We start from the raw sequence: 17802 nt of genomic DNA on the forward strand, positions 1-17802 counted from the left end.
TACAGACTACACATTTCGTAATGTAGCAGATTGGTTACTTGGCTCTAGAATATTCTTCGTTTGGGGCAGTATCCAAGGAATTTTGAAATAGCACTAAATGTTATGCGCATTTTGTTACAGTAATCACTTTCAATAAACCATGTCCTCTTACCAAAACAAGTTAATTCATTCTGGTAACAATTTATTATTTTATTAACACTTTATTTTCCAACGCATTAAATAAAAATAACACCAACTTTTTTTACCAATGTAAAATTGCATCTATATAGTTTCAGATGTTGTTGTTGATTGAATTAATTTAATTGAATTTACGTTTGAAAAACCAACTAATCAATGTTTGATCATTTACGGTTGGGAGCGAAATACCGACTAGTCAGCTTTTGGTGGTTAATGTGTTAAGAATAAAAACAAACCTCTTGGCAGGTTCTTGTAAACAACCTGGCATCTTTATGTTTGGATACAAATACAAAATAATACAATTACTTTGCTTTTTCACTTTTTGTACCTAACTAAAATAAATTTAATCCATCTTCGTAGTGTAGTGGTAAGCGCATTTGCATTTAGCTGGGTAAAATTCCCAAGGGAACAAAATAAATACAATATTTTTCACTATAATATTGATTTAATATCACCATCGACTGAAGTGACTTGAAGCGCAGGACTGACCTTGCTTTTTATGTAATAAAAATTGACGCGGTGCAGTGCTCTATTGACCATCAAGTGCAGGTATTAGGAGAAAAGAAATTTTTAATATTTTCATATATGTATATGTCAGTGGCGGTACTTCCCTAGAAGCCCAAAAGCCCTAACAACTCCAAATAAAAATGACTAAATCTAGACCAAATGATTAAAAATACATAATTTATGTATGACTGTTTTGAAATTATCACGCGCTTATATGATTATTAAACACTATGCATGCCATTATATGGTGATGGTTGATATCTGAGGAAGATATTTTACTATAGTGAACATTTTCTTTATTTAAAGGTGATGGCTATACCTTACAAAAGTTACATGTATGCATATTTTTACAATGATTACAATACATTGTTTATATTTATAATACTTTCTGAGTGCTTACTATACTGGGAATGATGAGGTGAAGAAATTATAGGTGCATCATATATTCACGAATGTGAAAAATAATGGGCTTGCCTTACTGGTAAACCCTAGGCAGGCCACTGGTATATGTATACGTATTTGTGTGAGGGACAATTAATAAAAAAGCACCAATAAATAGAGTGTGAGGTAAATATTATACTTGTAATGCGAATAGCATATTAAAAGGCAAGTGATTTAAACATGTTGTATATTTATTCTATAATGACATCACATGGTAGAATTTTCTTTTATTAGAATGTGTTTAACACAGATATATATCATATAAAAAAATAAACCAAATAAAAGTATAATAACTGAGTAATTTCCAGATTGACATTTTGACATTTAAAATCTGTCTAAAATCCCTTTTTTGTCACATTTTTGATAAAACTATAAAGCAATAGATATCATATATTTATATTATCCACTGACACTTCGTGATGGAAATGCATTTTTAATTTATTATTAGATTAAAACCAATATTTTTAGCTTTTCCACTTTTTTATTTGACCAGCGACCGGGTTTCGTCGTTACCGACATTATCAGACTGGTCTGATGATTTCGGTAACGATGAAACCCGGTCGCTGGTCAAATAAAAAAGTGGAAAAGCTAAAAATATTGGTTTTAATCTAATAATAAATTTTTTAATCTAAAAATAGATATCAGATTTGGTAAAATATATACTTTGGATGTTAACAGTTGTGTAGAAGAAACAAGTGATGGCTCAAACCAAAAATGCACATTCAGCCCATTATTCCAAGGTGACAATATCATGTCAAATAGTTAAAATAATACATACTAAGCTACGTGAAACATAAGTGACAGGAAAATATGTGAAAAAACATCAATATATTATGATTCGTGAAATACTGCCTTCCGATTACTTACGTGCTTCAATTTCTTGACCTGTTTATATAAAGTTCACATTTATATAAAGTATATTGTTTTTTCAAATAAAATTTAAGTTATGTTCACTGACAAAATGCTTATCAACATAGGTTTAGTGTTCATGTATTGGATTTGAATTAAAGCTGGGTAATTTATTTTAATTTTTATTAAATTTGATTTTACTCCAATCTGACAACAGAAAATTAAGGCAAAATATCAAACTTTTATGTTTCTATAGATGTTTCCCTCAAAGCTCGACTAAACGTATGAGATTTACTTTGCACTTGTGAAAATTGGTTTACGCAAATAAGTTCTTTGCAAACGTTTTGCGAAAACCAAACACACAGGCAAGTCACTGCATAAAGATGGACCGTAAGGCATAAGGGAATATAAATGAAAAAATCACACTCTTAAGTGAAAACGCCCATACAAACATTAGGGTTTGATATTGGAAAATCTACATATATTGCTTCAGCTTTACCCCCAATATGAAAACAGCTAACGACTTATCATATATGTATTACCTTTCGATTAATAAAGTGTTGATCATAATATGTGATGAATAAGAACCCTAAGATGTGATTAAATAGAGTAGAAGAATAATAGTTATTTAAGAACAACCATGTTGAAATAAGCGATTTATAGTTTATCACACTATGTAATTGACAAATTAGTAAATGTAAAGTACATTTTTTAAAGTTTTTAATTCATCTATCACCATCTACGGGTGTAATACTAGATGCGCATGCAACTTTAGAATATGCTTTTTAATTACTTTCTCTAATCTCCAATGATTAAAATGTTATTACCTATTATTTAACGAGTTTCACTTAATAGCTCATCAGATATGATTGTGATTTTAAAGTCATAGTATTAACATCAACAATAAAAACAAATTGTATATAATACCAAGTTCTTTAATACGTTTTACAATGACACCAGTAGACTTCCGTCCGGAAAGATAAATACTCTGTTACTCAATGAGTAGAGGTCTGTAAATTGTCATTAAACTTAATTTCATATGACATGATCGCAATAAATTTGAATGAAATACACTTTTCAAAAATGAATTAATTTTTATAACACCACCAATACATTTCATCTAATTTTAACCCATCAAAAAGTGAATTGTTATAAATATGTTTTTTATGACACCTTTTCATGTTTTGCACATACTCGAATATATGTAAGTATGTATTTAATATTTTAAAATTCACACTCGAAGATTTAGAAATATTTAGTACATGTTATGACATAGTGATTTGGAATTAGTCAATACTTTTATATGAAGATTCTTTAAAGTATAATCTAAGCATTATTAGTACCGCACTGTAAGTAAATTAACTTTCGAATAAATTAAAATTGTGTTTATTTTCCAAAATACTATGTATTTTTTCTTTTTCCTGTTGAGTAAATGTTATATTTTGTCCGCCTCCGTAGTGTAATGGTCAGCACGCTCGGCTACCGTTCTGGAGGTCCCGGGTTTGATTCCCAAGGGGGGTAAAATAAATATAAGTGATTTTTTCACTGTAATATTTATTCAATATTATTACCCTGGACTGATACCTGAAGCGGAGGGCTGATCACCTTTCCTTCATGTGTAAACGATCAAGATAACACTGCATTTATATGACGCAGTGCCCTATGCATCATTGGGGTGCGGATAAGGGTTTTATCATATATTATAAATGTTATTTTAGTAAATTTAAGTATGAGAACCAATATTAATCTTTGATACGATTTGTTTTATAGTCAATCATTTCAAATACTTTTTAATTGCTGTCATTAGGTCAGTGAAAACATTATTTAAAAAGAAATACCCTTCGAATGCTTAAATATTTAAATATCGAACACATTAATCTGGCAGGTAATTCCTTCCTAGCATTAAAGGTTACTATTCAATGTCGATAATGTATATTTAGAGCCCACGCTGCTTGTGGCATGAAGCCAGGTAATTTCATTAACAATGTCAAGCTTGCCTTGTGCTGATTAGCACAATTGATAAATGCAATATGCATTTTTTTGCATTGGGAAAAGAAAGTACTTGCTTGTAATTACCATATGCAGCCAATGTATTTTTTACCAGAACCAATTAAAAAAAAAAATTATTTCAATAATAAAAATAATCATTCTTGATAATAACTAGACAACATTTTTCTATAGATGATAGTATTTTTTTTTAAATAAAATAAAAATACTACAAATATACGAAAGTTTTTAAATTTCTCTATGATGCTAAGAAATATTTTTTGGGATACAAGCCTAATTTATGTTATTGAATTTTATAATGAATAATATGTAATAAGAAAAAGAAAACAATAAATATGAAATTTTATTTACAATTGAAAAATAAATAACATTTAAAAAAATAAATATTTAACATAATATGAATCGTTTAACGCTGAATTATTTAACACTTTGTGTCAGTTTTAAAAAATATTTTAAAAATATAACACATACATCTAGTGAGTAACAATTATTTTGTAAATATAATTTTTTCAATGGAATATAATAATATCACAATGGAAGACACCAGCAGCTGGTTTGAGGTTAATGTGATATTTTATATCTTATTTTCATATTCAGATCATGTTTTGACAACTTTCTTTTGAGCTTGGGCAAAAATCATGGCCCTGTAAAGTTGGTAGCACTGAGTGGCAGCCACAAAGACATTGACAGCGAAAAGACTGTAGTTCTTAGGAATGATGACCAGGGAGTAACGGGACCAGATGATTCCGGTGGCTGCTAAGGAAGCTGACTGAGGGATAGAAAGCTTCTCCACGGGTCTCTGCAAATCACCAATGCCAGCAAGCACCAAGCCCTAAAAAGCAAAACGCAATTGATTTTTAAAAGAATAATTTTAAGCGGTATGTTTTATTGTAATATTCTAAAATAAAATTGCAATGTTAGTAACATAATATATTAAGTGGAAATGAAATATTTAAGTGTTGTTTGTATTCAATTTTGGTTTAAATTCTAAACCTTAAGGTGGGGACTGACCGGAGTCCTTTCGTCGTAATGTAACACGTTACAATGCGAGCATTCGTATAGTCAGTACAGCGAGCCGAGCTGTTCGCTGCTCGTTTCGAGTGCTTTATCCGAAGTCAGATGCTCGCCGCGAATGTTACTCTATGTGCTCCGGTACGTCCCCACCTTTATATACAAATACAGTCAATTACACTTAAATTGGGGTAGCTGTCATAAGACAAATATTCACTGTTTAATTTTATGCTCACTTTGGTAAATTTGATAAATTAGGCCAAATATTTTAGTCTAGTCAGTTGAGCAGAATCAATTTTACAATTCATGCTTATTGAGTAGATTTGAATAGCATCATATTAATGCTGTATTTTTTAAAGAGTGATGAGATGTAAGACAAAAGAGAGTGAAATGTCACATGAGTCCCACAGTTCAAACTAGTGTAAAATAATGTGAGTCACAAAATATATCTAAAGGGAACACTTACATACATATACCATACATAAGCTGTCGACCCTTTAGTAGGTAGACATATACAAAGCGGTTCAAACAGATTGGGCAAATGGGACAAATGTGATATCACATATTTATTATCAATAGTAATTTATTTATTTATTTATATCCAAAGTACTTTTCAAATAAAATACATTTTTTTCCATGTATAAGAAAATATTTTTATAATTACAATTTAGGTATCCCTGAACATCCCTATTTCTCCAAATTCTGAGTGATGGTTCATCATCATCATTTTATTATTACAAAATATATTAATTTAAGGATCTTTTTGAATTCTTCAATCTTATTGCTTTGATAAAAAATCAGAGTTTTGCAATTAGGATTTATGTTACCAAAACCAGTAATAAATTGAAAAAATAAAAATATAATAAGGCATAAAATAATGAAACGAAAAATAAGGATTTATTAAGTGTAATGATAAAAAATAACTAATACTATTTTTTTTTACTATCTCAATAAAATTAATACGAAAAATTCAATTGTTTGTACAGATGTTTAAAAGTGATGGAATTTTTAAGTAAAGAGAGTAAAAGAATAAATAAAATATAAAATTATTAGATATATGGCCCTTTCAAAATTATAACTAAACATTTTCAGTCATTATTTATTAAGAACAAGAAGGAATATTGAAAGAAGATGTAACAAATAAGGATTTTGCTGTATGTGTTAGTAACAAGCTCTTATAGGAGAATAATGCAAATAATACTAAATAAGGCACAAAAATATTATCATGTACAAAGCTTAATTATAAAAATATATAAAACTGCCACCATCCACTGGTCTGAAACAACAGAAAACCAAATAAACAATTTCTTTGATGTTTGAGGAAACAAAATATTGAAATTTTGCTAACAAATTCATGGTGTGCATAATCATATTAAAAAATAATATAAAATATATATTGATACCAGTGGATAGTGGCTATTTTGTAAGCAAAATTACTAAATTATTGCATAATATAGATATAAAGCTAATGGTGCAGACTGACCGGAGCATTTTGTCTTAACGTAACGTTGTAACATCGCTCACGGCGAGCATCCGAAACTATGGATGGAGAGCTCGGCTCGCTGTACTGACTATACGAATGCTCGCATCGTAACGTGTTACGTTACGACGAAATGGCTCAGGTCAATCTCTACCATAAGGTGTTAGAATGCACAACATTAAAAATAAAAAATCACTGACCTTAATAATATCGTAAGTGCTTGAACATGTCCGGAAAAACATATAAAGCCACAATTTTGCCAAACACTACCGATATCAATGTGCAGAATGATAAAACAAGGCACAGCACTTAAACACATATCTACAAACAAACAATACCTAATATCCAGAGAGATTAAAGTGATAATTTCATGCACAGAAAAATTATATTAAATGTATCGTGGATTTTTTCTTTAATTATAAACTCCATTGCAGTATTTCTATTTAGATACATTATATTAAAAAATATTCTTATTTTTTTACTACGTTTTACTCCTAACCTGTCACAATTATAGTAAAAGTATTGAATCTACAATAAGTAAATACGCTTTACAATTATGAAGATACATTCTTAGGTGAAAGTACTCAGTGATCGGTTGTAAAAAAAAAATAAAAATAAACCTATAATGTAAAGTAATTGATAAATTGCATCTAAATAAATTACATTACAAATCGACCCGTTGGTTGCCAGGGACGAGATATCTCGGAAGCAATAAAAGCATACGTATGTGACTCATTGTGACAACCCTGTCTGACAATGAAAGTTTGAAACTGGTTTAACATCAATATTAAAAACCCTTACCAATCGATGCAGGATATAATATATGGTAAGTAAATTATTATTCAATAAACATAACAACAAAAAATAGACCACTTTTATTTTTACATAAAATACCCGGCCTGCCGAGTACTGCAGCGTAATTTATTTGCGGTTACGAAAAGATTAAATTAAAATATTGTTTCTGTTAAAAATAATTTGGCGACATCCAGGTTAAGCTAGGAATTCATTACATCCGGAAACAAAAAAATCACAAACATGTAGCGTTGCGGTCTAATTTCTTAGCTGCAAATAGTAAAAATGACAGACAAATTTCCATTAATTTATGAATCATGTGATTTATCAATGAAAATGTTTAGTTTTTTCGGCACACCCCAACAATTGAACAAGTAGAGATAAATGGTAGAACTGCTCAGGGACCAGTATAGTCGCATATTTAGGTATTTTAGCTTCATGCATATTCCTTATAGAATAAATCACGAATGGGGTCATATGCCACACTTTTTGTTGTACAATAAATGATACCAAAAATGACAAATCAAGCGGAACATTGTTAAAAATAAAATGTGAAAATCAACGACAATAAAAGTGCACATACTACTTTTATCTCTGTAGTAAATAAAAAGGAACAAACGTGTTTGCATGCATAAACCGAAAAAAAAAAGTATATACAATTTATCATTTTTAAAAAACTTTTATTATACTTTCGTAGGAAACCTTGAAGCTTACCAAACAAAGATGACTAATGAATTATTGAATATTAACGCAAGATATTTACGATTATAAATAAAATGCATTTTTGTGAATGTTATATAAAATTTACAAAATACATTTTTTTCAAGTACCTATCACACTCTTTAAATGTATAACAAAATAAATTTATAGTTTATTTAAAGTTTCAAAATAGAATAAAACAATCATGTGCTAGATAGTTTTTTATGTTAATTTAATATAATTTGGTCAAAATAAAACCTACATTTAAAGAGGAATTTGGCAAACCAGCATACAATTGTTTACAAAATAATATTAAATAAAAAAAAAAGCTACAACAAACAAGAAATCTAAGCAAATTTAAAATAAAATTACTACTATTCAGAATTTGGCAACAACACAACACAAACGTTTGGTGGTCCCAAAATAAAATTATAATATGTAAATACCTTGAGATTATACACAATCATTTGAAAACACAACGGTGGAAAGTTTCTTTCTTGGATTTTTCTATAGAATGTGTGGTCATATTTTCCACATTTTGAAGGAAAAAACTACCTTATGTTTTTCCTTCAAATAATATGCATGGTTGACATTTGTATAGGATTTAAAAAAATAAGTATTTTTAATTAAATTTTTAATAAAATAATAAATGAAGTTAATATAGAAGTAGTGAATTCTTATTTCTATAAAAAAGAGGAACTAAGCAATAAATTCTGAAGAAAAAAATTGAATTGAATTTTTATAGGGTAAATAATTTAAAACAAAATTATTATGCTTTTTAAAACCTTTCTACTTTAATATAAAAAAATACATATTTGGTGGAAGATAGATGCCGTTAACTAAAAATCAATAAATTACAAAAAATGGAATAAACACATTGTGTACTTTTGATTAATAAATTTAAAAAAAAACAAGCTACAAATTTTAATCCGTAAATTGAATTTGCTTTCTGTATTTTTTAAATCCATTAAATTTAATTAACAATTATATTATAATGTTTAAAAAGCAATTAAGATATTAAAAATACAGGCATTAACAAAACATGCAAAATAAATTAGCTTGCAGTTAACATGAATAAATGCTAGCGAGTACTAAATTATAGAAACAATTTTTCATAAATCACTACCGTATTATATTTAAATAATTTGTAATAAACATACCCATTTGAAAGCTGGTGCCCAGAAAAATATTGTTTTAGGTCCTGAAAAATAACAGAATGTAAAACAATATAAAAATTAAATAAATGGAGGTAAAATTATGTAATGTTTCCCTAATTTATTCACCTGCTGGATGCTCCCACAAGGGCCTCAAGTTTCTGGGAACAAACTTATCTGCTACGTTAATGGTAGCTCTGTATACGGCTGACATTTTCAATGAAGTGGTATCGGGAGGGCGGTCAAATTAATAAACAGACTACAGAGTTCACTTTCACGTCAACACGGAACATGACACGAAGCGACCATCGAACGACAAATATTTTGAACCAATAAAAAATCAGAACTCGAGGTCATCCCGCCTTTCGCGCAACTGACAGCTGGCTCAATGTTGCCAATGTTACTGGAGGTCAGTGTCACTTCAGGGTTGCTAGCGCAAAAAAACTACGGGTGACTAGAGTCACGTACGGATACTAGAAGCCATTAAAAAGAAGAAGAAGAAGAATGAGGATATAGGTTTGAAAAAAACTTGTATTATTTACTGTAATTATGAAAAATATTATAATATAAGTGATTTGCTAGACGTTTCGACTTTTAACATTTCAATATTAGTTTCGCTGTTCTCTCCAATAAAGAGCGTAAGCTCTTGTGCTTGGAGAGGGACTTCACTCATTGTTTATTGTTTATACTTATGAATGAAATAATGCTTTTTTATTGTGTTATATATTTTGTGTTTGTGTGTTTTTCGATTCATATGTACAAAAGACATTTATTTTTTGTTTTAGGAATCTAATATCTTATATTTTTTACATTTGAAGCTCTTTGAAGAAAATACTTGAAGCTCTGGTGGAATTTTTTGGTATTGCATTTTGCTACTGAAAAGTCGTTTTGGTATCTCGAAGATGAACTTTTCTTCAGATTCAAATATTTATCATCTTTTAATAGTTGAAAAATTGCTGTTTTTTTTTAAAAATGGTTTTATGCTTTTAAGACTTGGAATGTTAAAATAATAACTTTGTTTAATGAGTGGTTTAAAAAATTACTTAAATGATTGTTTTCTGAACTGTTTTGATAGGGTTCAAGGCGTTGTTGTATGTTCCCCCTGTTCAACATTACGTTATTAACATTTCTCTGAAAAGTACATACAAAATTTGTATATCCACACATAAGACGTGCAAAATTGTAAAACTGATTTTATACCATAATATTTATCATAATAAATGCCGTTGCAAAAATATAGGGAACCTCCAAGACAAACACATTTGTGTTTTTGGAGAAAGAGATTTTTAGAGATTTTTGTTATATCTTGGATCTATATAAAACCTAAATTTAAATAAGTTTCTAAAAAAACAACATAATTAATTTATTAGATATTAGTTAATAATACGTAAAATACTTTCCGTACTAACATACATTATATTTTAAATGTAATATTGTATTTATTTTCAATGCGTAAGTACAGGGGCATGATATTTAATTTTAGAGTTGATTTTCGCTTGTTATCACGAGTAACCTGATTCCCAGTTTGACTTTTGGTACGAATTCTTCACGTTCTTTCCCACACCTTCCACTTCCTCCACCCCGCTGCCCACGTGTTTTGATACGAATACGAATACGTAGCGCGCTTTGGTAGTGAACAGTTTTTCGTAATAAATGAGTGGACTTGAGTCAGTTGCATTGAATTTTAAATATTCTTGTGAAACATGATGCACCTTTAATTGTTCATAATTATTTTATAATAATGAATTAGTCTGTGATATTACGGGAATGACAAAAAACTGTCAGCATGGAAAACATCGGCAAGTTTCGGAAGGTGAGCGCGAGTATTAAACATAAAAAAAGTTTTTGACAACCACGTGTGGATATTTAATACATGTTAAAAGCGATTTTTCATCGTGTTCATGACAATTGGAGTAATTAATGTATACTTTATGTCATTATTTTACCATATCGGGCTTTTTATCATACTTTTACATCATGTTACGGCATGCCTTATTCTGCTCATCCAAAAAGCAGTCTAGTCTGATATACTTTACTTGGAAGTTAAAATATGCTTGCGGATATTTGTTTAAAATTAAATTGAATTTATTTAAACATATTTTTAGTCCTTCGTGATGGAATGCTGGCAAAATGAATACGCGGAGCACTTTCTGCAGACCTTGAGAGAGAAAGAAGCGAAAAGGCCGATAACCGGGTTGTCATCTCCTCAAGTGAGTTATTATAATGTAATCTAAAAATTTGTACTATCAATTATCAATAAATACATATTATAAAACCTATAACACTTGCTGACGCAGTTGTAATATTAATACATTTGAAATAAAAATATATTTCACAACATTTAAATTTATTGAATCATGCTGCGTAAAACCACCTGAGGCGTAAATAATATCAGGCATAACCTACGGAATGTCAAATGAACCTTAAATAAATAAATAAATATTAAATTAAAAAAGAAAATAAAACAGCTGTTATAAATGCATACATTGAGGGATATTTACTATTTTATAGTTGTTTTATTTAAATACTTGATAAATCGATATGTTCAATAAAATATGTATTTCACAATATTTTGTAATTTTTATTTGAAAAAATATATATTTCATATTTTTGTCTTAATTTTTTTTCTCTATATAACTTCTAACGAAAAAATCATGGCATCAATCCAGTGCACTATGCACTATTCTGTGTCGAAAATAGCACTACAGTTAGTAGTCTCTGTAATTACGACTTACAACATATAAAACTCATATTTTGAGAATAAAGTAGACCAATTTTCTATTAGCATTTTTTCTATTTTATGTGAACACTGGATTTTATCCCCATGGCATTACTAAAGATATATTATAAATGTCTCAACTCTGACAGAGCATCTTTTTATATGAAGGGAAATTAGTCTGGCCGTTACAGGGCTTATGACCTTAAGGGGATAATCGCTAGAATACTTCTTACACAGAATTCTAACCAGACCATTGGAGAGGTCACAGGTCTATCCAAGCCCGATTTTTTTAAAGAATATATATTGGATATTTTTTTGTTTTTTAGAATATATACAGAAAAAATATTTTTATATATTTTTTAACTCCCTACCTTTCAATAACTCATTTCTTTTCAAAACTATATAATTATTTTGAAGAAAAACTTATTTTTTCCAATGCAAAAACAGTGAAAAAAATCAATTATGTAAAATGTTACCCGGATTTAGAGACTTAACGAATGGTGGGCCTTAATATTTCAGACATCTCCAAATAGGTAAAAATTAAACTAAAATAATTTTTGCCTTTTACCAGAAGGTGATTTTACTTTGGGTATTTTGTATGTGCTGTTTACTTTGTAATGGTCTCAACAGATGGCAGTTATACCTTTCATATACCGGTTGTTGAAAAATACTATGTGCTTATTTATACATCTTCCAAAAAAGCTACGCAATAACGTTTCACAAGTGTACAAATTAATAACATAAGCCAGCCTATGACGACGGGCTGTAAATGCCCAGACGTCTATATTATGCATCATTTTCAAACATGCGGAATGCATCGAAACACGTGTCATAATAGATTTAGAGAAATAATTGTATTTGCTAAGTTAAGACTGCCAAATCAATCAATTCCATATTACCGTTATAAAAAAAATATTGTCTGTATTGAGAAATCTCTAAATGATTACCTGTTTTTCTTTTATTCTAGTTAAAGTACCGTGGCTTTTTGATTCTTAACATGCGTCGAGTGACATCTCGCTTGGCTTTGGGAAGCCGTGTTTTGCACGCTGGTGTAAGACTACTTGATATTTTTATGGATGGCTTTATTGTTTCTGAGGATCGTTTACTCCATGCGGCTCTCATATGCCTTCTCATTGCAAGTAAGTGTTTTGAATCTGTTTAGTCATAAAACGAAATATAATTATTTTACTTTTGGATTCAACATATACCGACTCAAACTTAAGTCAGTGACCATTTAAAGGAAGACTGGCGCAACTTTTGGTCTTTGAATAAATATTTATAACATTTTTAAAATCAATATCTTGATGGTAGATATTCCGGGCAAGTTTGGACAAAAATCGCTCCGTAAAATACTGCTTAAACCAAATCTTTTTGTTCGTTCCATAGTGTAGTGGTTTACTCCGCTTTTGCTTACCTTGAAGGTCCTAGGTTTGATTCCCAGGAGGGTGAAAATAAATAATATGTGATATTCACCCTAATATTTATTTGGTATCACCATGGACTGGTACATGAACCGCAGAACTGATTACCATGCCTAAATATAATTAACATTTAACATATCACTTTGTTAACCGGATCCACGCGGCTCGCATAACCGTTTGTGTTTTTACAAGACATGCCCCATACGCGGCTGACATAAGCGTTTGTGTTTTCACTTTGCTCCAAGTTTCGAACCTCAGTTCAAGTTGGAGGGATTTTTTCATGGTGTGGAACTTTGGATAAAATAATACGTCAATCCTCGGCCTTATGACATCTGTTGAAATATCTGACTAATAATTTGTAATATCACAAGGATAAATAAAACAACAGATCCCTGATTTTTCTTGCGGTCGGTAATTAGTCCGCGCCATAATCATGCCCTATATCTGTCTCACTCTCGACGCTACGCATGGCCAGTGGATAAGAGTGACACACGATGCGTGCTTTGATTTATTTATGTTACGATCTAATTTGTTTATATTACGATATATTTCAAGAATAATGTGACACACGTGTATTATAGAGTACCAAAAAGGCACAATGAATCCCATTGAACGTTTTTGTTTAGGAAAATAAATCGTTTCATAACTAAATACATGATAAAAGTAATCATTTAAAAAACGGCGAAATACAGCCGCGCACGAGCGTCTCTTAGGAACAAAGTTAACGCGTTTAAAAGGTTAATGGGACGCACTATGCGCTGATGAGGTTTAGAAGAAGAAACCAAATGGACTTCTACTCCTGGCCATTTCTTACTCTTGAATTATTCTTTGGAGAGCAAATAACACTGAATGAATGTTCAAAATTATGATAATTTGCATCAAACATCTCTCATTTTTATGCACATTCAGTAAGGTGTTTTTTTTTCAGCAAAATTTGAAGTAAAGGGAGCGAGGGTGCCTCGATTTTCCGAGTTTTGCGAGGAGGCAGATGTGTCAGATCTCTCTCACGCAGAGCTATGGAGCTTGGAGTTCACCATCCTCCAGCACATGCGATGGGACCTCTGCTCTCCGACTGTAGCCACCTTCGTGGAGTTCTACAGACCTCTGGCCGTGTGCAAACAGGACTATGAGGATTGGTGCACCAAACTTGGACACAGGAAATACTCGTACGATCGCTTCAAGAAGAATGTGAACACTGTCGTTAAAGACTTTATGAACCTAACCCTATCAGGTAATTGGAGTTAATATTACATCAATACAGCTAGTATCGGATGATACAGAAATAATAATTACTGTAGCAAAGTGATTTGAATGTTTTTTGCGTTTAAATCTCATTCAGAATTTTTATGCAGTCCACTTAAATATTTTTTACTTAATTTTTATTCCATGAGGCAGTCTTGGAAAATATATTTTTTTTCTTTCTTCTTCTTTTTGTAGATCCTAGGGATCTAGTGATTGAATAGTGATTTATGTTAAAATAAGTCATTACTTAATTCGGTTTATGTAATTGACTGCTTAAAACTAATCACCAATCAGTGCACAAATTTTATGCAATATCCATATAAAATAACATACACTGAATTTTCACATGTGTATAATAAAATAATGACAATTCGTTAAGTAATTATATTTACTATCTAAATATTTTACAATATCATTGCTTTCTGTAAATTATCTTTATCAAGGAGGACTCATTGGTTGAGAATAGATTTAAAAGATTAGCTACCTTTTGCCATTTGTGACCTTTTCTAGGAACATTTTCACTCAGGGATAACTGTACACCATTAATTTTCCGGGTTTAAAACTAGAAGCCTCAATATCTTCTTCTGATCCTTATCTGCCCCCAATAGTGCATCAAATTGATGCAGTGTTTACATGATTATTGATCTCACGAAGGCAAGGTGATCAGTTTTGTGTTTCGGGTACCAGTGAAGGATAATATGAATATAAAATTAGGTTTGATTGATTATAGGTAATTTATCATATGAACATATTCAAAATATTACTCAGTAATGTTGACCCCATGAAGAATCAAATCTGGGATCTCACTCAGTTATGTTTACTGCTACTCTTTAGCGGTAGACGTGTTTATCAAAACAGACAAAACGGTATGAATATGTTTTCAGATATGAGGTTCGCCAAACATGCTCCTTCTTCAGTAGCAGCAGCCTGCATCTACGCCATGAGGATGTACCTCGGCCTCAGTCACTGGCCACGCATCCTACAAGAAGTCACGTCGTTGCAGTTGGACTCCGTTAATCCTAAAGCTGTTTTACTCCACAAGTAAGTGCTTGTTCAAGTCAAATTTTCTTAAGCAGCGTATTTACTATATTCGCCAACAAGTAGCTCTTCGCGATTACTACTGGTAGATATATTTATGTAACCCGACCATGAAACAATTCATTTGGGGCTTTGAAGAAGCATGTGCTTTTATGCTTGTTGAAAGCACTACATTTCCATCGGAAATGTTTCGAATTTAAACATATACTTCGGTAATGATAAAAGTTCAGTTTAAAATAATTTTTGTTAGCAATATTTTGAGTATGTTTAAATTTTTGTACACAATTACTGGATTTAACCTAGAAGGGAATATGAAAGTCTGGGTACAGAACTTGCAACCTGTAACACTAAAATTCGCCATTCTGCCCATGATTATAAAAGAAAAAAACAAAAACCTTTCCAACCTGAATTTTAACAGACGGAGCTTCAAACTCACAATTCGAACATTCTTGTTACACAAAATGTGCAAATCACATTGTGTTCATGTATGTTACATTACAATAAATCTATAAAATAATTTCAAACATCATGGTTTGTAAATGAAAACAGTTAATCGCCATTTAGATAACAAGACCATATGCGTTGCAGCACTGGAATTACAGTGAAAAGATAAGGCTTTCACTACATAGTGTGGATGATTTTTATTTTCAATGACTGACATTTTCAAACTTTTTGTTGATTACTATTCCCAGGAAATTAATGATACTGAAAGAAAAATGAACGAATTTTTACATAAAAGAAATAAATTTTAAATAATATGTACTACATAGTTAATGCATTATATTTTCATTCATTGATTTGGCAGACTGTTCATTTTTAAATTAAATTCTACTTGGTAAATACCACAATTTCTTAAAAATCTATCAACAACATTTGAATTTTTAAGCCATGTATTAAATTTTTTTTTTCAAAATTAATGATAACCATGAAAGAATAGTGGTTGACATCATTTTGAGATATTTATAGAAAAATTGCTCTTTATTTTGCTGAATAACACCGCTGGCTAATATACCTTTCCTTAAACTACCTTTTGCAACAAATACGCATTATGTTACCAGTTCCAAAAATCAAAACACAACCCCTATCAGACGAAAGTTTCCCATATTCCTTGCATGTCTTTACTCTGTAAAGTTATTTTATTAAAATATAGTTTGTATTTCTAAATAGGATGATGTTGATCAACAGTGGAGCAAGGAAGCGCCAATATTCCTACAGCGATGATGATGATCAGGGATACTGCACCGCCAAGAGTTCTCCGGAAAGTAAAAGTAAAAAGCCTCGCACCTGCAATAGCTAGCTCTTGTGGTTTAACTTCTGTGAATATTGTGATTATAGCGGGATATATGTTTCCGTTTTCAACAATGTTTACTCCGAAAGCTAGCATTTATTTTTTAATTTTTAGTTTGGTTTTTTTCATTGAGATATTAAAAGCAACAAATTGGTCTTACTGAATTGCATGAAATCAAAATGGTTTCAAACGATTCTGACTGATCTCTGCCACATTTTTGCTATTAGCTCAAATGATACGTGTGTGCGTGTGTTTATGTAATGATTAATTTTGTACTTTTGATATTTAATATTGGGTATACATACATATTATATTAATGTTAAACAAAATCATGTTAGCCAAAAACTTACCGCCTTAATCGAAGTGAGAATGTGTATTTATTGAAACATAGCATAGATTAACAAAACTATTTTGATAATGTATTGAAGCCAAATATTTAAGACAAATGCGATGCATAAAATGACAATTTAGTAATTGCATGTTTTGGTCATTTTACTTTAAAAAATTCACGCTTCTTATTTAGGAACTGTAACACTATCAACTGTAATATTGTTATTTTTTCCTATTTAGTTGAAGTATAATGAAATTATTAATCATTTTCTCTGTTCGAGACATTGAATGGTTTTTGTATTGTTTTTTGTCTGTGCTTACTATTGTCAAAGTATTGAAAACTTGTTGCATTGCTTTATGGCTTCTAATGGGGACATTATATATTTATAAATAAGCAATACTAAAGAGACCATTGTTTTAAAATGCAGATAAGAAATGTTGGTTTCTCAAGCGTGTTGTTTTTACAACTTTATATTTACAATATGGGCTATTATTTTCTGTAATAGCTTGCTTCAGTTTTTGATACTTGATTCTGTTTTTTCATTTATGTTGTGCGATTGTTCACAATATTTTTTTTCAATGATACGCATTAAAATAAATTGCCAAAAATACATGAATTTCTTAAGGAATTGATGTGAATATAAAAT

At 30.4% G+C, this 17802-nt stretch overlaps 2 protein-coding genes across 2 annotated transcripts; one reads left to right on the forward strand and one right to left on the reverse strand.

Moving 5' to 3' along the window:
- Nucleotides 1–3076: 3076 nt before the first annotated feature.
- Nucleotides 3077–9451, reverse strand: LOC148311859 (mitochondrial pyruvate carrier 2-like). The gene is made up of 3 exons (XM_088278080.1): nt 9247–9451; nt 9124–9164; nt 3077–4813 (listed from the first exon to the last, which is right to left on the reverse strand). The coding sequence occupies exons 1-3, from the start codon at nt 9329–9331 to the stop codon at nt 4580–4582; spliced, it is 360 nt and encodes a 119-aa protein (XP_088134206.1). The 5' UTR covers nt 9332–9451; the 3' UTR covers nt 3077–4579.
- A 1256-nt stretch (nt 9452–10707) lies between these two features.
- CycJ (Cyclin J) lies at nt 10708–17130 on the forward strand. The gene is made up of 6 exons (XM_088278082.1): nt 10708–10930; nt 11223–11327; nt 12804–12975; nt 14186–14488; nt 15384–15540; nt 16705–17130. The coding sequence occupies exons 1-6, from the start codon at nt 10904–10906 to the stop codon at nt 16832–16834; spliced, it is 894 nt and encodes a 297-aa protein (XP_088134208.1). The 5' UTR covers nt 10708–10903; the 3' UTR covers nt 16835–17130.
- The last annotated feature ends 672 nt before the right edge of the window (nt 17131–17802 follow it).

The sequence above is a fragment of the Brachycentrus maculatus genome, unplaced genomic scaffold, assembly GCF_059751285.1.
Source record: "Brachycentrus maculatus isolate JH-2025_06_01 unplaced genomic scaffold, ASM5975128v1 h1tg000055l, whole genome shotgun sequence".
NCBI classification, from domain to species: Eukaryota; Metazoa; Arthropoda; class Insecta; order Trichoptera; family Brachycentridae; genus Brachycentrus; species Brachycentrus maculatus.